A 23169-nucleotide genomic window follows, 5' to 3' on the forward strand; every position below is an offset into this window, starting at 1 on the left:
ACCGGATTCCATCCGGGCGTGCTCATAGCCTTTTAAAACACATCCCCAGTGTGACTTCATTCTATAGTGAACATGACAACGTAGTAAGTGAGCATAGAGTACATCTTTTTTCAATAAATCAATCAATCAATCAATGAATGATGATAAAAGTACGGCCCGAAGTAAAGGATGAGTTTGTTTTAAAATAAATAATAAAACTGTAAAATGATAGAGAAGGTATGCATTGAACATGCTAAACAACATGCGATGAATGGCTTAAAACAACAACAACAAAAAACGTTTTCCCACAATGTAACGTTCCTCTTCTGGAAAAATAACATAGCTGTGAAAAAGTACGTCTCAGGAGCAACGTGAATCTTAAATAAAATGACAGTTTTGTTTACAAAGCTGTTTGAAATCATACAATTTTAAAAAGCAAACATTTTGCATCCGTTTTATTATGTTTTCCCGACAAAACGGTCAAAAAATACATAAAATAAACAATACTGATCATTCAAGTCCCTTACCATTACCAAAATTAAGAAGTAGAAAAAGCCTGCGGCAAAGACACGTGAAGTAGATCAATTTTGCATTACTATCAAAACATGCAGATTTGAGATTTGGGGGCCGTGATTACATTCACAAAGCTGGGAAGCATTGAGGTGTACAGAGGCACATATGTGTAGTGTATTTCTTCATTCAATATAAAATGAGCTCAGTAACCGTGTATTGATATTGTGTGAGAGAAGTTATTGCTGATTTCGTGGAACGTGTACAGAAAAAAAGTGGTCATTGGTCCAGAATTGTAATTGAAATTCGTTGATTTTGAAAACCTTATTGTATATTAAACATCACAGCAACAGATACAACATTCCAAAATGTTCTTGAGTGTTTAAATGTCCTGGATGTTTTCAGTGAATAGAACTTCAGCCTTTTTTCTATGGAAATCTTCCCTCTTTTTCCACTTTTACACCCACTGAACAGGATGTGTTTTGTTGACAAGTTATACTAAATCATTGAATCCTTGTAAAAAAGCTCAAGCAACATTAGAGGCAGCACATTTAAGGAGTTAGGCACAAGTCAGCATGGTTAACAACTGTATAAGAACACCGTTTTTTTTTCCAATTCCAATTACAAGCTTTGGTAATACATTTAAATTTGATCTATACTACAATGGGATGGATACATTAATATTTCAAATAGTATTGCACCCGTTTTTCGGATGTGTTGACTGTACTAAAATTTTATAGAAATTACGTTAAAGTTTGTTGTTTTGTGCTCTTGCAGAATATCATACTCCCATGAGATCAATTTTTGCCATCCAAAAAAAGTTTAGCCTTGCAACATTGAAACAACAACAACAACAAAACAGATCACAGCAAAGGATACAAGCTGGCATTATTGAACACATCTGTAAAGACCACACAACAGCCTAAGAAAATGTCCCATAAAAGGCAAATATGTAAGAGGAGTTGTACATTTTATACAAGCAAGAATCCTTATTTGTTCTGCAGTATTTCTCATTGAATACATTCAGAGGACCTTGCTATATGTGGAAGACATTTTGGTTCAAAATTGAGTATCTTGGATTTGAAAACATAAGCCAAACATGAGGGCCATTTTGTCTAGTTACTTGGTATTGAGTGCAGCATATAAGGTGACAACAGCAGAATTGAACCTCAAATCACTTAGGTGTGAGCTACACATGCTAACCACCACTCCGCAATGTTGCCCTAATCATTCTCGATTGTTACTATTTCATCACAGTGGTGAATGGAAGATGGACGTACAGAGATCAAGCTATCTCCACACAGAGGGGCCAGAAAAAAAAAAAGACTCAAACCCAGATGCTCAGAACTGTGAAGCAGACATGCCAACCAACCAATAAAGCAGCAATCAAAAACATGCTAAGGTCATTTTTAACCACACCACACTTTATGAAGAATAACTTGTATATACGAAAAATGTTGGAACAACTTGAATTTGTGGCAACAATAAATACAAGGAAAATGAATCCTATCAACTCCCATTTCCTTATTGTTAAATGTTGAAAAAGTCCATTTTGACAAGTATTTTGTTGAATTGCCCAGCATAAATGTTATTGTTTGTTGTCTTGATGTTTTTTGGATTGTTATAAAAGGTGTTTTAACAACAAACTCCCATTTGAAATCAGAGGTCAAAAGTCAGGGAAATAGTAGCAAGATTTATTTATTTATTTATTTTTTTGGTATAAAGTACAACTACTGTCAAGTTTATGTGCGGTGGGATTTGGTGAAAATAAATTACTTGTAAAACTGGTCAAAGTGATGCAAAAGTACAATTTCAGTACAGATTTTCTATAAAATGATGTGGGTTGCCTTAGCCATTTAACACAATTTGGGTTACTTTTGAAACAGCAATTTTAAGAGAGTTTGGTTTATGACTTTTCATTACCTGAAAAAAGCATAATTCAAAGAAGCAGTATTGTTTAAGAGGAACTTTAACAGTTGTAGCCTTTTAACAGTGAAACCCCAAGTATCACAGGGATATGTTCCAGAACCACACACAAGATGTGCAAATCGGCAGTAAAGACATTAAAAATATTTTTGGATCAGTTCTATCCCTTCCATGTGCTTTAAACATATTTGCACTTATTTAAACACACTTAAAATTATGTAAACACTTCATAAAAAGACTTTGTGATGAATTTGTGTTGATGTGTTCCTTTAAGGGGCGTGGCTCTCCTTTTTTTGCCAATTCACTTGAGCAGCAGCGTATCTAAAGCATTCCTTGTAACACAAAGAGAAAAAAATAACCCTAAAAAGCCAAGCAGCTGGCAAATGGGGTTCTTATAAGTTAAGGTACAACAGCATATATTACTGATTACGGTACAGTAGATGGGTGGCACGGTGGTAGAGTGGTTAGCACATCTGCCTCACAGTTCAGTCCTGCGTTCAATTCCAGCTCGCTATGGTCCTCCTGTGTGGAGTTTGCATGTTCTCCCTGTGCCTGTGTGAGTTCTCTCCGGGTACTCCGGCTTCCTCCCACATTCCAAAAACATGCATGGTAGGTGTATTGGACACTCTAAATTGTCCATAGGTGTGATTGGATGCCTGAACGGTCGTCCCTGTGTGCCCTGCAATTGGCCGGCAACCAGCTCAGGGTCTCCCCCGCCTACCACCCATAGACAGCAGGGATAGGCGCCAGCAAGCCAGCGGCCCTGGTGAGGATAAGCGGCAATAGAAAATGGATGGGTGGATAGATGGTAGGGTTGATGCCTGCTATTCATCCATGTCGTCCATATCTGGGTCTCATAAGGGCTGAGCATGGGCTAAGTGGGTATGGGTTAAAATCAGTTAACATGTATCTTGTCTGGGTTACGTGTGGGCTAAGTGGGCATGGGTTAGAACCCGCCAGCCATGTCTGGGTCTCATATGGGATGCACATGGGCAAAGTAGTTATGAGTTAAAAGTAGTGATTAATTATTGGTCCTCTCTGGGTTATGTGTGGGTTAAGTGGATATTGGTTAGAACTGGTTGACCATGTCTGGGTTCTGTATGGGATATATGTTTTTTTAAGTTAGCATGGGTTAGAAGTGGTCAGCATATATCGGTCATGTGTGGGTTATGTGTGGGCTAAACGGGCATGGGATGGAACTGTTCACCTAAATCTGGGTCTCAAATAATGCGTATATGGGTTAGGTGGGTTTAATCACCTAAGGAATGAGCTTGACCAACAAGGAGAGACTGATCTACACATGGGCAAGTAACATGAGGCGACATGGACAACACTGACGACACTGACAATGAACCAACATGGGCCGAAACAAAACAGGGACCTAAAATTTTACAAGCAGAGAGATGAGACAATGAGAAACTGCTGGACCAGACACAAGGGATTGGAGGCAGATGATTGGGTGAATTAAGGATCCACTTGGTTCCAGAGTGCCACTTGGCACCAGAGGCGCACAATTAACTAAAAGAGAAACACTGATCCTGGACACGAGGAAACAACAAAAATATAAACAAATCCAAAGATTTTGAAACTGCACATGTGAGCGGAGTGTCATTTGAGTGATGCACTATGGCAAGAGATACCTATGATGTCCATGTTAAAACCCACTTGGAGCCCAGATGGAAATGTTTGCTGGGATGAATGTGCAGGAGTCACAATATTTTTATTTCCCCTGAAAAAAAATGTAGCCGTTGTCTTTTTAGAGGGAAGACGGGGTAGGATAGAAAGATGTTATTTCAGTTAATTTCAATGGGGAAAATTCATTTGATACATAGGACGAGTGACTGGACTCGCAAGCTTGATCATGGAATGAATTAAACTGGTAAATTGAAGTGCCACCTAAAACCCATTACAATCTCATAAAAAAAGATCAGGGCTAATCCAGCACCGCAGTCCTAGGAAAGAGGTTGAAAAGAAGCTAAAAATCTTTTGCTGTGAAAAATCGTGCAATGGTCTTAAGTCTGCGGGGGTGGCGGTGTCCTATGTTCTGGAGGTCTGGGCAATCTGCAGTTGATGTTTAATTGTTTGCTCTCCTCCCTTCGCCCTTTCCCATCACCTTTCTCCTTATTCTGTCGACACAGCTTCAACGCTCGTGAGATGAACACGTCCAAGTCGAAGAGGCGTTCCTTCTGCTTGACGGGAAGCGGTTCGTCAGGTTGGATGTCTGAGGATTTTGGGGCGGTGGTGGTGGAGAGGGCTGGGGGAGGGAGAAGAGGAGAGGTGGGAGTGGACGGCAGGAGAGAGCTGAGGGATGGAGGGGTGACAGACGGAAAGGGGCTTAGTCTGTCATCATCGGTGAAGTGATGAGGTGCCATGTTCGGGGAGTGGAAGGCTGGATTCGGGATGTTTGTCGGGGATAGCGGAAGAGGCGGAGAGGAGGTGTAACAAGAGTGCTGCTCCAGAGATAGACTGGAACTGGGTGAGTGCAGATGTGACTGGGTGCTCTCCACCCAACGAGAGATCTCCTGGAATAAATCCCCTGTCCCAGTTTCTGTTCCTGCAACTTCACCATCCATGTTTATGTCCCTCGTGTCATCCACACTTGAACCGAACGTTTGGATGGGCACCGGAGGGGTGCCTGCATTGCGCTTCCAGTGAGACAGATCCAGAATGAGGCGCGGTTCCGAGTAGTGCTGAGGTTTGCCATCCCGCCATGCGATCCGGTCCAGATAGGACGGCGAGCCCACCTTATAGTCACATGAGCGGCCGCAATCTAGGTCACCAAAGCCGCTTACCCGGTCCAGTGAGGAGTGGGAGTTCTCCAGGTAGCGTTCGGCGGAGCTGCTGTGAGAATATTTACGCGGGTCCACCTTGAGAGAAACACAAAGAATGGGAAATTGACTGAATTTGTTTTGTTTGACTTGTATTTATAACGGCTATGTCAACATTAATACAATTTGAGTTATAAATTGCAACAGCATGCCATTTGGGCCAATTTGACCCATCATTCTGCAGAATTTCTTAGTTTTTTTGGGCAAAACAACCCAAAGTTGAGACAAAAACTGGATTCTGACCATTTAAATAGGTTGTGTTGCAGCAGAAAGACCTATAAAATATCCAGGGCACCAGTCCTAGAGGACCAGGACTGATGACTCCGGTCTTAGTGGGTCGGTCCAATTTTTTTTTTTTTCTTGTGCTTTGTCACGTTGTCTCAGCAGCATAGTAAAGTTAATTACATTCCACCTAAACAAATGAGACATCACGGGAAAGGCCATGATGTCCTCTATTGAGCACACTAATGGGATAGCTCAAATGTCTCAAAAGATATAGACCAAAAACATGTCCATACAGTAGACAAAAACGAATAGGTTGGGTCTCAGTAGAATAATGCATGGGTCATTTTTGAATGGGTCCTTGAAAATAGTGGAATCACTGTATTGCTACTCTGAAGATTGATCTGCTCAGCATAAATGTGAATTGATGAGGCATATCCCACCTGGACCTCTTCTAAAAGTGAGGTGCAGCTGGCTCGGGGGTCCCTCTGAACCTCCTCTTCTTCTGTTTTGTCTTCCATATCTGGGGTCATGTGACTGGAAGGCATACATCCACAGCTCCTGCCCAACTGCAGCCAGCACATATCTGTTGATAAGCTGTAGAGAATGGAACCACACATGAACATGTTTGTTGTTCTGTTCAGGTTGTGGGGTTAATATGGGGAGTATGGGGTCACCTGTCCCAGTGAATGCTGGAGGCCCGGCTTAAACTGTTGCTGAGACTCAGCCCCGTGACGAGGCTGTCCTCCAGCTCGTCCTCGATGCGGAAGGGGTGTGATGAGGTAGGCTCATCCTCGGGACAAGCATACTGGCGCAGGAAGGAGTGGGACAGCGCCGCTTCGGCCGTCAGACGGTCCATTGGGTTGAATGTTAGGATTTGCTCCAGGAAGTCTACAGCTGAGAGGAAAACAATGACTAATACAGAGTCAGTTCTCAAAACACTTGACGCACCCTCGTATTTTAAAGGCAAAGTCACGTCAAAAATGTTCTTTTTGCGTTCCAGGTGTCTCCTGCTAAAGTCTAAACACCACATTGCATTTATTCATCTAAGGCAGTGATTTTCAAACTTTTTTGGCCACCGCCCCCTTCACCGCCGGGCCAAAATGCCAACGCCCCCTCTTTACCCCTTTCCAACGAACGCTAGAACGACTATATTGCTAAATGTCTCAAGAATTGGTTGATTCATCAATCACAAACAGTTTGAAGACTAAAAAAAACAATTTTAATAAACAAAAAAGGTTATCATTTATTCTTCAATTACAACACCTTGAACTGAACTTGAAATAAATTGTAAAACTGAACGAGTAACCATTAACAACTGTCCTGCCTAATGAGATGGGTGGGTTTGGTGCATTGCAATCAGACTGTCAACATCAGGATGAAGGTTTGTCAGGAGCAGTCTCAGATCACCGCGCTCTGTGATGTTAAGTTTGTTTCTTTGTTTGGTGAGGAGCCTTGTCACAGCGCTGAACCCCCTTTCAACCAGGTAGGAAGTCGGAAAAGCAATGAAAAACAACTTGATGGCTTTCCATAGGGTTGGATAGCGTTTTGGGATCGCTGTTTGCATCCAAAAGGCTTGGTAAGAGGTTTTGAACTTTGGTTTCAGATCCTCATCATTTTGCAAACTTACAAGTTCCTCTTCTAGATGGGTTGGCACTTCTGTGCTGGGTTCAGTGAACGGATCGATCACCCAATCAGGGATTTCAAGAGAAAATATGTCGTTAAATCTGACTGACATATCTCTGTAGAGTTCTGCTAAATGAGCGCAGTACACGGCAATGTCATCGTCCTTCACTCCCGTTTCCTTCTCCAAGTTAGACAAACAAGGAAACTGACGGAATTCGCGTCGTCCAAGGTTTCTGCTGTAGAGCTGTAATTTTGAGAGGAATGCTGAGAGGACGGACTTGGCTTTGATTAACGAAGTCTCATCACCTTGCAGCTGCAAATTCACTTCATTGAATTTGTAAAACATTTCAGTGAGGTAAGCAATATCTGTCTTACTCGATTTCAGTTTGTCGTAAAGCTCAGGATTGGGTTCTTGAAAAAAATCCAGAACACTGTTAAACAGTGTGTAAAACCTTTTTAAACAGTTACCTTTTGACAACCACCTAACTTCTGTATGGAGAAGCAGGCATTGAAAATCTTCGTCATTTTCAATACACAGCTGATGGAACAGTCGAGAATTGAGAGCATTTGCTTTGATTTTGTTGACTGCAGTAATCACAATAGATAAGGATTTATTTAGCTTCTCACTCAAATTCTTTGCCACTAAGTGTTGTCGATGGATCACACAGTGAACTGTGAGGACTTCCGGAACAGCTTTCTTCAAATAACTTAGAAATCCACGGTGGCGACCAACCATGGACGGGGCGCCATCTGTAGCACATGAGATGATGTTTATAAGTGGAATGCTTTTTCCCTGGAAATAGTCCTCCACAGCTCGGTACAGTGATTCTCCTTTGGTATCTGTTTCCAGGAGACGTGCAAACAATAATTCGTGACACAAAGATCCATCCTTGATGAAGCGTACATATGCAAGAAGTAGTGATTGATTTCCCGGAAGAGTGGATTCGTCCAATTGCAAACTAAACTCAGTTGTCATCAACATCTTACAGAGAGTCTCTTCGACGTTTTCAGCCATTTTGTCCACTCTTCGTTGAACTGAGTTGTCACTGAGAGGAATCGATTTTATGATTTGTTCAGGAGATTTGTGCAAAACTGTTTTAATAACCTCTTTAACTGCAGGCAGAATCAAGTCTTCTCCGATAGTGTGGGACTTGCCGGCTTTCGCTATCAGCAAAGAAATGTTGTAAGAAGCCTTCAGACCGTCATCTGAATTTTTCGATGAGGAAATAAACATATTCATTGTTTTTCGCTTCAGAAATTGATCTCGAAGAGTTTGAAAGAACGCCAATGTTTTACCGGATTTATTGGGATGAATCTTCTGTAAATGTTCGAGGAGCCTAGACGGCTTCATTGCTTCATTTGAAAAGTTTTTCTCACAAACCAAGCACATGGGTTGTTGCGGATTGGTCGGTGATTGTATAAATCCATACTTCAAGTACTCTACAGAGTATTGCCTGCACTTCTTTTTCGATGTTCCTGAAGCTGCCATGGTTATCCCTGAAAAAAATGCAAACTGTTTTTAGAGCCAAAAAATTTCGTTTTTAGATAGCATTGAGCTTACCGTCTAAAATGATTTCTGTCGTGATGATGAGAAAATCGCGCACGTATAGTTGCTTTCTGGCAGCTATAAAAACTGACTTGCATCTGGAGAGAAGCTTAAATAAATAGAAGACAGGCGCCTCAGATATTATTCGCTAATTTCGTTTCTTTAAATAGACCAATGCGCAGTTCACCTCGAATCATAAAAATTGATAGCTGATGCATTAAGCCGGTCGCTGTGCGCATACGTCTGTGGTTAAGCGTTGCCGGCGCGCTATTGTGTGCTCCTCTGCGGCTGACTGGATGGTGGTGGTTTCCCCAGTCGCCTGCATCGACGATAAACTCGCGACAGTTAGTGATATACGGTATATGCGCGCTGCTCGTGAGCGCTCGAGCAGACAACGTTTCTTGTTTCAATAAAGCTTGTTTTTTGTCGACTTTTTATTACAGACAATCAATTTTTCCGGTCTTTCTACAAACACCAACGTCACATTTCAATGTAATTGCTCAATCGCCCCCCTTCACTATTTCAACGCCCCCCATTCGCCTGTTTATTCGTCAGCGCCCCCCTGAAAGTTCACACCACCCCCCGAGGGGCGGTACCGCCCACTTTGAAAACCACTGATCTAAGGGATGGCCACCTTGGCATTTGCTGTGAATAGAAAATTACATCACCAATTATATCACAGTTGCTCAGGGCACAGATCACAACTCACCAGTTGTCTGAATTTAGTCATGTGACATTCAAAAGTTGAGCCGTGATCGGTTGTCATCAGCAACGATAATATCATGTTCAGGTGACAGGAGGTGCCCAAATGGCAGTCCTTGAGATGGATTTTTTTTTAAAGGTGGAGTTTGCCGTTTTATTAATTTTTCAAATTTCAGGAGCGTGGTTGACAGCTTGAGAAAAATAATGGAAAAAATATTTGACGTCAGCTACATACGGAAAGTGATCACTTAAATGTGTCTGCTCACCTTCTGCATTCACTTCAGGCAGCAGCACAGAAAACGGCTTCTTGACTTTCCAGCCATGATTGATACATGAAGGCATCACCTGGACAGGTGAACGAGACAACATTTAAACTACTTGTTATCATATGGATATAATCATATTTTTGCATTTTCAAAAATGAGAGCATCCACCTGTAGTAGGTCCTGTCTGTCCTCATCTCTGATTACCGGCACGGTGTCGAGAATCAGCTGCATCTGTTCCAGCTCATGAGCACCTGTGAAAAGAAGAGCCACCAATCAAAGCACAGGAACAGCCAGATCAGTAAAACCGCTTCTCTAACATTTAGGACATTTGATGAGGGTAAAGTATTAAAATATAAGGACAAAGTTGTATGTTTGTAATGTTATGTAGAACCTTTTCTTGAAAGAAAAAACGTTATTATTGCAAAATGACTTTTTTGTCAATTCACTTATGATTGACCACCACTTTAATATTTTGAAATAAATAATGTTCCTGTTGTGACAAAACATTATTCTCATGAATGATTGCTTATGTTTTTTCTCGTGGCATTAACAGGGGTGTCAAACTCATTTTTATCATGGCCCATTTTGTAGCAACAACTTTCCTGATTGGGTTGATAAAATGGGGAAACTAAGTCCATTTTAAATGATTATGATATTATTACTGTAAAAAAACAAATTGATGGCTTAATAGTTTTGAAACCAGTTAAAACACACGTTTGTTGATTTATTGTTGGCGTTACTGTTACCACAACTAACATAGTTTGTAAAGTTTGTATTTTAAGCAATCAAACAAACAAAAAGGTTTTTGTATTTCGACCTAAATATTTACATTTTCTGCAGCATTTTTCTTAAAATATTTATAACTTCATTAATCGAATATTCTAATGTTTATTCACCACATTACAACATTTTTCTTGTGTCACTGCAAAATCCCATCTTTTAAAAGATCACAACTCTTTTCTGCTTGGCATAATCGTTTTGTTTGAAGTAAAGAACTATGCTTTTTATTTAATATTTATTGCAATTATTGTTCATGTGAACCAATCGGAGTGCTCCCCGTTTTGTTGTATAACAGCGATCCAATGAGAACATTCTATTCCATTTGATTCTATTCTACTGTAGCATTCGCGAGTTTTCCTGTGAAAATGTGTTTTTGTTCATTTGAAACATATTTCTCTGATTAAGTTGCCTTATAGCTCTTGTATTTTACAACGTGGTTGACTAGACTGATGGATTTCCTATTAGCAAGTTTGTTGTAGTGACGTCCCCACAACAGCAGAGGGTGCTACACTAAAACATAACTCACCAGGTACGATTTACGCTCATCAATATACTAACTACACAAAATTTACTGTACATGCAGTATGAATACCATTTGTGGGTTTAATATTTTTTGTATTTTTTGTCACAAGCTGTATGTTTGCCACCCTTTTTGTTGGTAAACACACTCACTGTATTGGGAAAGTGCACTGGTTCCCTATGGTAAATATTAATACCGTAATGGCAATGCAAAGCCATTGCTCAGTTGCTTTGTGGATTCCGGTGCTATGTGGAAGCGACAAGCAACAAACTGGATGTGTGACTGGAGCAGTTTAGCACCTTCTGCCGTATATGCGGCTTCCAGTGGTGTCTATAGGTCAGTGGCGGTCAAATAAACTGCTTGAGGAGGTACTCCATGCAGACTTACTCCTGTATCATTTATATTCTGCTCACACAATCCCAGAGACTGCACAGAGAATATTGACCCTCTTTTGTTGAGGACAGACAATCGCTCAAGAGACGTCGCTTTGTGTAATGTCGTCTTAAATTATGGAAGTGGGAGTCATCATAAATGGGAAGCAGCTTTTTAAAATTCCACTTGCATTCTTACAGATTGGAAAACAGCATTAGGGACAGAACGCAAAGAAAGACAACTATTCAAAAACTGAATTAGGTCGCAAATAATGATGGATGGAAGTTGCAAAATTCGGAAAGACAGTTGCAATGTTGTCATTCAAGCGGCAGCGTTTTGAAGCATCTTCTCAAAGGATCGCAGCTGTATTTGGCAACATTACTACTTTATTTGAATAAAATCAAGAAAAAAAATGTGTTTTTGTGATATTGAAAATTCTGTAATGTAACTTTATTCTTGAAGCAATATGATTTTTTCTCAAAACATTCTAGTGTACTCTTTTTTCTTCCATATTCATTCATAGAACAACTATATTTTATTACTAAAACTTTTCTGTTAAAAAAAAAAATCACAGGATAATAATCCTCTTAACTGATTCATTTTGTTCATTCTCCGACTTTTGTAAGAATAATATTGTGACTCAAAGCATGATTATTTTATTGTTGTCATATGGCGGTGATTTTCTTGCTTATTACACGATTCTCAGAGAATTATAATATTTCTCTTTAAATAGCTCTATACTTGCTTCTTTTTTTTTGATATAATGACTTTAGTCTTACATAGACTTTTTCTTGTAGCAACTTTAGCTTTTTTTTCAGTGTTACGAGAACTAGGTGCTGGTGTTTCTTCAGTGGTCGAAGCAAGTCTCTTTTTATCCACAAAATCCATCCTGGTTGCTAGTGAGGTCTATTTTAATATAGGAGAGTGAAACTTTGATTAACTCTCTCCAACTATTTGTGTTATAAAACCATTAGTGTTAGTTGTGCTATAGTCAGTCTCTGCTGAGATTTCAAATTTGAGCAGAACAGAAGCCAACAAGCTGATACCCCTTTGGGGTTTGTTCTTCCTGGGTGTGAACTTAGGGTTGTAATGTACCTCCACGCGCTTTATTGCGCTGGGGAAAAAAAACCTCCGGCGGACTCTGGAGCCAGGGGTTGTCTCGCTGGCAACAAAATGGGACAAGTCATTTGAATATACTGTACATGTGTGTATGGGGGCAAATCTCCGATAAGTAGGAGGTGACAAGAGAGTAGGGGTGCTCTAAATTTTGGGGAGAAAGAGCTTCCTCTGACATCAGGAATTTTATGTAAGAATAAAATCTTTTTCCATCCAACATGATTGAGTCAAAGAAGTCTTCGGCTGCAGCTGTGGGACGGCACCACTTCACAGTGAAAAACAGACTACTCTCGTGCAAACCCGTTACCTCTTTTCTGGTGTGGCTATACTATACGACAGTTTGTAAATTTGCAGAAAATGAATAATATTCAAAATACCAAAAAGGTAACATTTCTTGGCCTCTTAGATCTGTTCCACAGCTTCCTGTAATGTGTACGTTACCTGCAAAGAGCATGCGTCCCGTGAGCATCTCAGCCAGGATGCAGCCTGCGGCCCACATGTCAATAGCTTTTGTGTAGTTGTTTGGGGACAGCAGCAGCCGAGGAGAACAGTACCACTTGGTTGCCAAACCCTCAGACAGATAGCCCTGTGGGAAAGCAGTGAGTGAGTACACTGTAGCTCCTGTAAAAAAAAAAGCATAGCATGCAGCTCTTCATCGCTTTGTGTATGCAAATCTTATGCAGTGGTTATTTTTGTTTGAACAACAAAGTAGTCTCACTGGAACTCTTTCAACATTTTTAGCTTTCCAAAAACACAATGCAAGAACATTACATTAGGGACACCTGCACAGAGATTCAGCCAAAGAGAAATGCGTTTTGATGATTGCTCAACCAGTACTGGTCCGTGGATCAACTTGTACCGGGCCGCGTGGGCCGCATCCGAGGTGATGTTTTGGAACGGATTTGGTTTCATTCATTTGTGCTTTGTTTTGCTTGATCTTTGTTTTTTGGCGCCGCCTCTGGCCGCTCTTGATATTACATTTTGTAGTGAGAAGGATGGTGTGGTGTTTAGAGCAGTCAGTTGGTGATGCACTCGTTGTTTTGTCTCCGTGAAATCTAGCCCACGACTGTAAGTTGTACTTTCTTTGTAAGAATCTTGTCATTTATGATAATACGGCCAAAATGTACTTGTTTGTTGATTCAACAACTTGTGAGTGTGGTTAACATGCAAGCTAATCTTAGTTCTTATCTTCATCACATTACCTTGTTCACATTTTCGTTTGTGCCATGTATTTCCTTTGAAATTAATAGTTTTGTAATTCAGTTTTATGAATGACTTAGTCTAATTTGCATACTTTTTTGTACATGTTGTACATCCATGCAAGGTATTGACCGATGCAAAGTACATTTCTAGGAACTGCAAAACAAGTGCATCAAGACTTGCACAAAAATCAGGATAGGCCAGTTGTTACACTGAAGCGCACCTGTCTACGACTATAAAGCCCAGAGATTTTGGAAGCTTTCATTTTCCACTGTTCTCTCTCAGCTAAACAGTTATTTTTCATTGCTAAGGAGCCGTGTGGTTTTGCTATTTGGTTACATTCTAGTATGCAATGTTCAAAAATCAAACCTGCTGCTGAAATGGACCTTACAAAGTTAGTAATAATATAGTATTATTCATGTATATAATATATTAATATAACTAATATTGTATAGTAAAAGTTATTTACACTTTTTACAATATGTATTTAAACATATACAGCACTGTATTATATTTTATTCTGTAATTAACATGCAGCTATCGAAAATGAAACTTCATTACAGTAGTAGAATAGAGAAAAAAAATCAAACTCATTACGTTATACTGGCTTCACAGTGGCAGACTGGCAAGCACGTCCGACTTCAGAGGACCTGGGTTTGATTCCAACTAGGGGCCTTCCTTTGTGGAGTTTGCATGTTCTCCCTGTGCCTGTGCATTTTTTTTCCAGGATTTCTTCCCACAATCCCAAAAACATGCATGCTAGGTGATTGGGACACTCCAAATTTTCCGTTGGTGCGTCAGATGTGTGTAAATGGTTGTTTGTCTTTGTGATCCCTGCGAATTGCTGGCAACCAGTTCTGGGAGTACCAGCTTGAGCCTACTGCTCGAAGACAGCTGGTATAGGCACCAGTATACCAGCGACTCTAACGAGTATAAGTGGCAGAATAAAATGGATGGATGAACATTATACTTTGCATGTTATCTTTATAAGAATAGTAATTACAAATTATATGGCGCTTTCTATATCAAATGGCGCTTAAAGTGCTTTACAAAGGTTCACTCCCTTTCTTATCTTGCCAATCAAGCTGACTTTTATGAAGAAAAGAGTGACAAACACTCAGTGTTCAACCTTTCTTCCTTTCTCTTGGCTCATATGTGAGCAGAGCTAACGCTGTAGATTGCTGATACATACACATGCCTTTAAAAGTGTAAACACTGGCCATTTTGATACTTGACATTCTCTCATCCTACACTTAACTTCCTGCCAAAACATTTCCCCCTGATTTGTCCTCTGCACCCCATTATGCAAACAAACCACCCTTGTGTGGCACCCAGCTGATCTACTGCCCCGTGATCTGCGCTAACAGAGATCACCTTTCATCACATACACACACACGCGTGCACACACAGCCTCACTAACGTTACAGTATTCATGTAGACATGGAGACCTCCTAAACCTGACACTGGAAACAGTTGATGCTGACACACTGCAACGTACATATGTAGTGCAGTACTATGAACCCAAGTATACTTCATTAAGTACCCATGTACAGTAGATTCTAATGAGGCATGTTGCATATATGCCTTTAAGGGGTGTGGCATATTGAGGGCGGGAGTTGTTTAGTGTTGTTCAGTGTGAGCATTAAGGTCTTATGATTGATTTAATTTTGTAGTTGTGTGTGCATCCCAGTAATGTTATCCTCCCCCACCCTCCCATTGGTTGTTTGTGAATTTCATTTTGTTATTAACAACCGAGCAAAACAAAAAAGTAAATTAAAATCATCCAAGCAACTGATCACAACTTTAAAAAAAACTTGTGAGTTGAGGCACCTGTAAAGTCACTGTACATTATTTCCACATTCTGTGCTGCACATCCAGTGGAAACAGCTTGCCTTGTTAGCCCTGTCTGCACTGACGGTTGTCATGGTAACAAAACCCACTCTCCCTTCAAATTGGTTCCAAATTTGAATCCCCCCAAGAGTAGTGTCTAGGAGTAAAGCATTTGGGAGCCACTGTATTGTAAAATAAAGAAAAAAAAATACATACCCTTAATATGCCTCCGTTTTATCGTTAGCAATTTCTTTTGTTTAAATATGATTAGACTATGTTTAAAAAGGTGTTTTAATCAATTTAAGTGTGTGAAAAGGGCTTTTTAATAGGATGCCCAAATGGGTGATCTTCACATTTTGCAGGCAGGTCTGGAACATATGCCTGTGAATAATGTATGTTTACGGTCCCCTACGAAAACCCACACAGGCAAATACCAAAGCCGGGTTTTGTACCCCACACCCAAAATTTATGAGGAAGTTTTGCTAAACACTAGCCTAAGGTGCTGACCAAGAGCAAATCTATTAGGCAGTAAAGGATGTTAACGTCCACAAATGATCCTTTTGTGCCAAGGGCTTCATTTGAAATACTATCCCTTATCACATAGCTATTCCTGCACCGGAACAATGCTTCATGTCCCGAGGAGCCCTTATCTCTTCCCACATTGCGCACCGACTACCTCAGCATAAAGGAACAGAATAATATCACAATTGCATTATAGCGTACACTTTCTCACATCTTTTGCATAATCACCTCACACAATGCACAAACAAAGAGAAACATCCTAGTCCAAGTAGTAGAACTTTTTTTATTTGAACTATGTTTGTCCAATTTAATGTATTGAGCTGTTCAATTTCCTCAGATGTTAAATTGTTCAAATCTCAGATGATGGTGGTCATACAGTGGTCATTTAACCATGCCTAGCTTATGCGCTAACACAGACTTCAGTGTTAGTAATAGTGAAGTCTGTGGAGCTACCACAGTTAGCATGTGGTCTTGAGCAATAGCTCTAATTAATATTGATTTGCAATCCTGTTACTGTCACAATAGTATTACTAAAATAAATATTCAACTTTAATATTCTTGGTTGAATGAAACAGTATTCAACATTTGTTTGGGATAGTTTTTAGACACTTAGCAGCACAAAAAAAAACACACACTGTATGCACCTGATCGTTTGGTTATCCCCACCTTATGAGAGTAGTGGGGGTCGACTATCCGGGCCAGGCCGAAGTCTCCGATCTTGAGCAATAGTTGGTCAGTGTTGATGAAGATGTTGGCAGGCTTCAGGTCTCTGTGCAGCACGTTGGACGAGTGGATAAACTTAAGACCTCGCAGCAGTTGATAGAACAGCAGTGTGGCATGACCTGTGGAGATTTTGACTTGAATCATTCTTACACCAAAAGGTACAGTGTGGTGTAATAATTCAATGTTATGTTGTTACCACTTTCAAAACTTAAAAAGCATGTACCACTTTTGGACCCTTCTATTTGCGTTGCGTAGTATTGAGGCAACAGATATTTCCTCCAATCAGTTTGGTCTTGATAAACTTGCTTGGTGTGCACTATGATTCAGATGATGAAGTTCAAGCTTCATCAAATGAGTTGGGAGGTGGGGTTCATTCATTTTGGCTGAACAGAAAAAGTTTATCTTGTAACAAGATGATGTCAATGGGATTGGTCCATTTGTGATGGATTGCTTAAAAAATGTAAACCAAACAAATCATAAGTCTGTCAAGAGTAAACACACCCAGCTATGCGTTTAACTAGGGTTGTCAGATTAACTGATGAATGTCAGATTAGCTAACGAATAGGAATCAATTAATTACAATCATAGTCAAAGCCCTGATATAGCCCTCAATCACCACAGTCTCAAAAGGGTTCACATGTGAAGGGAAATCAGATCCCTGGGGAAAAATCAGAAAACTTCAGAAGGGCTTGCAACTGGGAGGCTCTACAGGTTGCGCTAGATGCTGAAAACATATATAAATTGTATTAAAATGCATTTATTGTATTAAATACATATATATATATATATATATATATATATATATATATATATATATATATATATATATATATATATATATATATATATATATATATATATATATATATATATATATATATATATACATATATTGCATTCATCCCATTTTTAATCTCTAGCTATGCGTATGCTTTCTGTATGATGGATGATTATATTTGTCTTTATGCAATCAAGCTTTTGTGCTTGAGTTGCTGGAGGTTGGAAAAAAGTCAATCACATGTTGAAATGGACACTGATTGGTTGTCATTGTGCTTTGCATAAAGTGATAGGCTTCTGTTATAGGTGGGAGGGCATGTTCAAAGCAGAAGGGAAGACGTGAAAATGGAAGATCATGTTAGAGCTGTGGGTCTGATGAATGCTAAATTTAGCTTAAAAAAAAACATCCCAATGACACTTTTGATCAAGGTAGTGATATGCATTACTGATAAGAAGAAGCTTGCTTACCACAGAAGCAGCTCAAGTTTAGCCCACCACATAAATGGAAAGTAACATAACAACAAAGATACTTGATATAGCAAGGCAAAACAAAGCTCTCTGCCAAACTAAATTTAAGAACATCCCACATTTAAGCAAGACTGCAACTGACAAGGTGAAAGGTGTTTCCCTTGAACGTTTTTTTCCACTTATTGGGTCAACGACAACAGCACCATTCCTCCTGAAGGTTGAAACTAAAAGTTGAAGCCGGCATTTCAAATACATCTTAAGTTAACTGGTTACAACTGCATCTGTCAAAGTCGATTCCAGAAAAAAACAAAAAATGACCGAAGACACTGTTGTTGGACATCAACCTTTGATCTGCCACAATAAAACAAATCGACAAATCGAAAGTCGCAAGAGCACAATCTGTTGTAACTAAATCCAAGCCGCCACCATCATTTAATGTATCGGTACCTGTCGACAACGCTCCTTGCTCCAGCAGCTGAGCCAAATCCGTCTCCATGCACTCCTGGATGACATACAGGGCACCGAGTTGGACCGGGTCCCTGGCAGGCGGTCGTCCGTGGGGCGCCAGGACCTCATATACCCGGACCACATTCTCGTGATGCAGCCGGCGGGTGATCTTCACCTCCCTTAGGGCGTGCTTCACCGTGACCGCGTCACGCATGGCCAACTTCTTGATGGCTACGCGACGTCCGGTGCGCTGGTCCACGGCCGACAGGACTAGCCCGGTACCTCCCGCGCCGAGCGGCCTGACGTCGACAAAGTGGGTGCCGAGCTCAAAGTGGTGGAGGAGGTGCGAGGGTTCTTGTCGGGCCATGATTGATGAGCTGTCCTGATTGGAAAGCTGCTGTTTGTATGCAATAATATACAGATTTTGATGCTGCTGCTTCAAGGTTTTAGGAGGCTATGTCCTCTCACTCCATGCCGTAGTTTAAATCAGTGGTTCTCAAAGTGGGATCCGTGAAATAATTAGGTTTTTTTGAGAAAGAAAATAGATTTTTTTTTCAATTTCACTTTATTTTATATTAAATTGTGAATGTATTCATGTCTCTTCAAATAAGCATTCAATTCAACCAGTTTAACTCATTCAATGCCAGGGACTTAAGGACGATGCTTAAGTACACTAAGGACATTAATTTACAGATGCATCGGTATTGAATCGAAACTTACGTATCCGAGAATGAATGTCTGGACTCTTAAAAAAAAGTGAAAATACAGCCCTGGCACTGAATGAGTGAATATAATTTTAAAAATGTAATCATTTTGAAATTTCTCGAACTAACCCTAACCCCCAGACCCACATAATCCACGTCATCATCAAAGAGACGGATTATTTTAGTTGAGTGGTTCTCAAAGTGGGGTCCGTGGCCTAACTGCATGGGGTCGGTGAAATCATTTAAGTTGTTAATGAAAAAATATATATTAGTGCTAATTTCATTTTTTTTGTCTTGTGAAAGTACGTATTCATGACTCTCAATAAAGCAATCAATTCAACCAGTTTAATATATTTGTAAAAATGTAATAATTTTAAATTTGTCAAAAAGTGTTTTGTGTTTACAAGTGCTTGCTAATAAGACGATGAAGCCAGCAAAGCTGCCTTTTACATTTAGCGGTGACTCAACTTGCTTGCTTTTTACCTCCGGAGTTGAGTGAAACATGAAGGTTAAGACTCGACACTTACTTATGACGTGCACTTATGTGACTTAATGCAGCCTCTGCGGGACACTCATCAACTCTGCTCAGGTATCCATAGAAACAGCTGCATCAAGCCAGCTGCAAGAATTAGATTGTCTTCCTCTTCTTCCATGATGCCTTCAGTGATTTATTCACACATGTTTGTTCCACATGAAAGCCATATGGTGGACTCAATCAATGGTGCACTCTCAGTGTTTTCATTCCTTGTCAAGTCTCTTCCTGTTGACACTATGCTGGGGTGGTGGTTGGGATTTCAGCACCCCACTATGAGGGTCAGTTGGATCGATTTCCAAGGCTGTAGGATGGAAGAGGGAAAAGAAGATATGTGAAAGTCACGCAGCAACGGTCTACCGACTCTTTTTTTGTACACCTGCAATGTTACCCAACGCAAGATTAGTGTGGTTGTATGCAGTGGTGTAAAACTGTATTGCGTCATCCGGACAGTTGGTACTTTTATTTTGCAATATACTGACAAGCTAAATAAGGGAAATATATATTACAAACCGTTTTCTCAGTGTGATGCAGCACCACAGCATTACATGACTGCAAGCTACAACAACCAAATTGGAGTATTTTTACAACTGGTATTGGATCACATGAGACAGTGCATTTGCATGTTGCTATTAAACATTTACCTGATCCCTGCAAGGAGCCAAACAATCCATCAATACAAATGACTAATGCTGCTTTACACACGGGCACGTTTTCTCTCAAGTCTCTGTTTAAAGTGATAGCTGGAAAAACAAACAGGCCCACTTGACGTTTGTGCTCCCACAATCAGTCCGTGAGGGTAAAAAAGAGAGCCACAAACACACACACACACACACACGTTGAGAGCGAGAGAGAGAGAGAGAGAGAGAGAGAGAGAGAGATCAAGAGAGAGGGGGAGAGAGAGAGAGAGAGAGAGAGAGAGAGAGAGTCTGCATATAGTGGTGCTGGGTGGGAGGTGCACCTTCAGACTTACGTTATAAATAATGCAACGCCACTGGAGATGACGCTTTGTGGGTGCGGGTGCGTGAGTGAGACTTCTGCAGCTTATGCAACATCAATCTTTTTCATATAAAAATGAGATATCTGCACCAAATTACCTAAACGTGTTTTTCTTTTTGTCGTTTAGCAAGAGTGGCAGCAAGCAAAGAGGGGTGAAACTCTTCCAGAATATAAAACTGAAAACAATGTGTTGAATTTTATTGCCTCAGATTGTTTTACAAATAAAAAATAAGTTTATTCAGTACAGTATATTCTCATTACAGTGCGATGACCATCAGGTGCGTCCGGAGAAGGAGAGGGTATGCTGAAATTTTTTAATGATGGTGCTTTGGAGCCAGCTGATACAGGGGAACATAATGGAGTAAAAACCAGTCACGCTCATATTCACTTCCAAAGACAATTACGAGCTTTCATTTAACCCTGGATGCAAGTTTTTAAGAAATGCAAGGAAAGCAGAAAAAAACTCGCAAACACGTGGAAAAGTGCGTGGATTTTAACACCCAACTTCAGAAGTGTAAGGTGGATGTGCTGTCCACCAAAAGGTCAACATTACTACTTTTAAAAAAAAGTCATTTTAAAGATGCCTGTTTTTCCGCAGGAAGAAACCTGCACTTCTGCACAAATTCTGAGAGAGAGAGAAACATGTTGCTTGTCAAGGAAAAATAAACAGAACCACTGTGTTTCCGTTCTTAGCAGATATGTTCAGTTTTTTCTTTTGTTATCGATGACGTGACATGATCAATAATGTGTTGGGGCATTTTAGTTTGCCAGCTTTTGCTTCAATACTAATTACTACACACTTGAGGGACATCTAAACATGTTAAAATGGTCTATTTCTTCGAAATGTCAGCAATTTGTATGTTTTTATTACTTATTGGCGCCCGTATGAGAAATGTGTGTTCCATTCCCACTGCATTTGCAGATGTCAGCATGAAAGCTTCACTGCATCTTTTTCTTGTGTATTTGGGTTCCTGCAGCAGCTGCGTGCGTGTGTACCACCCCATTAGCATGACATCCACTAAGACACCATTTGAATAAAAGGTGAGTAAAGTGCGCTAATAGGACGAAAGACAACTATTCTTCTCCTTCTTCAAATAGTCAACGTTTGAGTTGGCTGCACAAAATAATAACAAAGAACATGGGAGAGAAAAGGAGGAAAAACAACAGCATGACACTCACCGGAACATCATGCAGACCGCCCGCCCGCCGTCTGCAGACAAAAGATCCGGAGAACAAGATAATCAAGACAGATGCGAGACCTCGTCGGGAACAAAGTGAATTAAGTCAACGCATCTGTTTATCTCAATGCCTCTTTGTCACAAGGGGGTGAAACCACGGGAGAAGGAGCGGCAGACAGCTGGCAGCATATCGGCGGCACCGGAGTGGGGATCCGGCTTTATGAGATAAGGCAGTGGTCTGCACTGGAGCCGAGAGCCCCACGGTGTGGCCGCTCAGAAGACCGCGGCGTGTTGGGACGGAGGGGAGAGCCAGAGAAGGGAGAGCGGAGACCTCTATATCAAGACACACACGTATACACGCACAGACACGCGCGCGCGCACACACACACACGCACACACACGCACACACTCCTTGCAGTTGATGTAGTGCCAGTCTCCCATTTCATCTTTTCCCACAATTCCATGTGCTCTGTCTGGGAGTCCCAGCAGCAGCAGCATCATAGTAGGCAGGATGACCTCACTCCGCTCTACCGCCTAAGGTTCACCGAGGACACACACGTCCCACTTAAGATTCTTTGAGCACACCCAACACAAACATCAAATTCTCCAACATAAAAAATTAATAAGTTTTGCTATGACGTACCTTATCCAGCAGGTAGAGCTGATGTTGGGAAAAGGTTATTAACTGTGGAATTAATTAGTGCAAAAAAAAGAACCTGTCGAAGGTGATCTTTTGTTGCGATGTGTGTGTTTATGGCTGGTGCAGAACAGAGCTCCACATATAAACTTATTCTGATGAAAAGAATATTTTAACGCCCTTTTTAAGAGTGTAGAACCGAACAAACGGATTCAGCTCATACACTGCAGTTGATACGTGTTGGCTTACTTGTAGAAGATAACAATGCCCTCCATCTTGGAACCGAGATCAACAAAGTTTGAGAATCCACTGGGGAAAACCTACCTTTTTACTACTGCTGTTTATAAAAGAGAAGAAAAAGGCACAAAGGAGAGAGGCTATGCTTTCAATTGGTGGATTAGGTAATTGCATGTAATCAGTCAACACAATATCATGAGAAGAGTGGAAACGTCAATATTCTCCAAACTGGCTGGCAGTTAATGAGCTAATGGAGAGGATACGTGTTTGTTTTTGTTTTAATTTGGGTTTTAATAGAGAGTAATTATGCAAGTGCACATTAAGTAAATTTGTGGGCAAAATCACCTTATTGGTAGTGTCTTTTGTTCCTGCATACATTGTACAAACACGACATGCTTAAATCAACTAAAAATAAATAAATTAATTAAATATGTTCGTTAAAGGTGTGGGATCGTCATTTGTTTTAATTGACCATGAGTTTAGAGTTAATATAGAGTAGTGTTTAGGTCGCATCTCATCTTC

The 23169-nt window shown here is 40.4% G+C and overlaps 1 protein-coding gene and 1 long non-coding RNA gene across 2 annotated transcripts; both read right to left on the reverse strand.

The window, feature by feature from the left end:
* Positions 1 to 419: 419 nt before the first annotated feature.
* mapk4 (mitogen-activated protein kinase 4) lies at positions 420 to 22073 on the reverse strand. The gene is made up of 10 exons (XM_088410953.1): positions 21775 to 22073; positions 19592 to 19900; positions 18361 to 18742; positions 16612 to 16787; positions 12835 to 12979; positions 9774 to 9856; positions 9606 to 9684; positions 6143 to 6362; positions 5909 to 6062; positions 420 to 5282 (listed from the first exon to the last, which is right to left on the reverse strand). The coding sequence occupies exons 3-10, from the start codon at positions 18725 to 18727 to the stop codon at positions 4428 to 4430; spliced, it is 2079 nt and encodes a 692-aa protein (XP_088267079.1). The 5' UTR covers positions 18728 to 18742; positions 19592 to 19900; positions 21775 to 22073; the 3' UTR covers positions 420 to 4427.
* On the reverse strand, positions 6665 to 9234 carry LOC148429692 (uncharacterized). Its single transcript, XR_015865113.1, has 2 exons — positions 8653 to 9234; positions 6665 to 8588 (listed from the first exon to the last, which is right to left on the reverse strand). It is a non-coding gene; the product is annotated as an uncharacterized LOC148429692 (long non-coding RNA).
* Positions 22074 to 23169: the final 1096 nt, after the last annotated feature.

This window comes from Hippichthys cyanospilos, chromosome 1 (assembly GCF_059441005.1).
Source record: "Hippichthys cyanospilos isolate Australia breed blue-spotted pipefish chromosome 1, RoL_Hcya_1.0, whole genome shotgun sequence".
Classification (NCBI taxonomy): domain Eukaryota; kingdom Metazoa; phylum Chordata; class Actinopteri; order Syngnathiformes; family Syngnathidae; genus Hippichthys; species Hippichthys cyanospilos.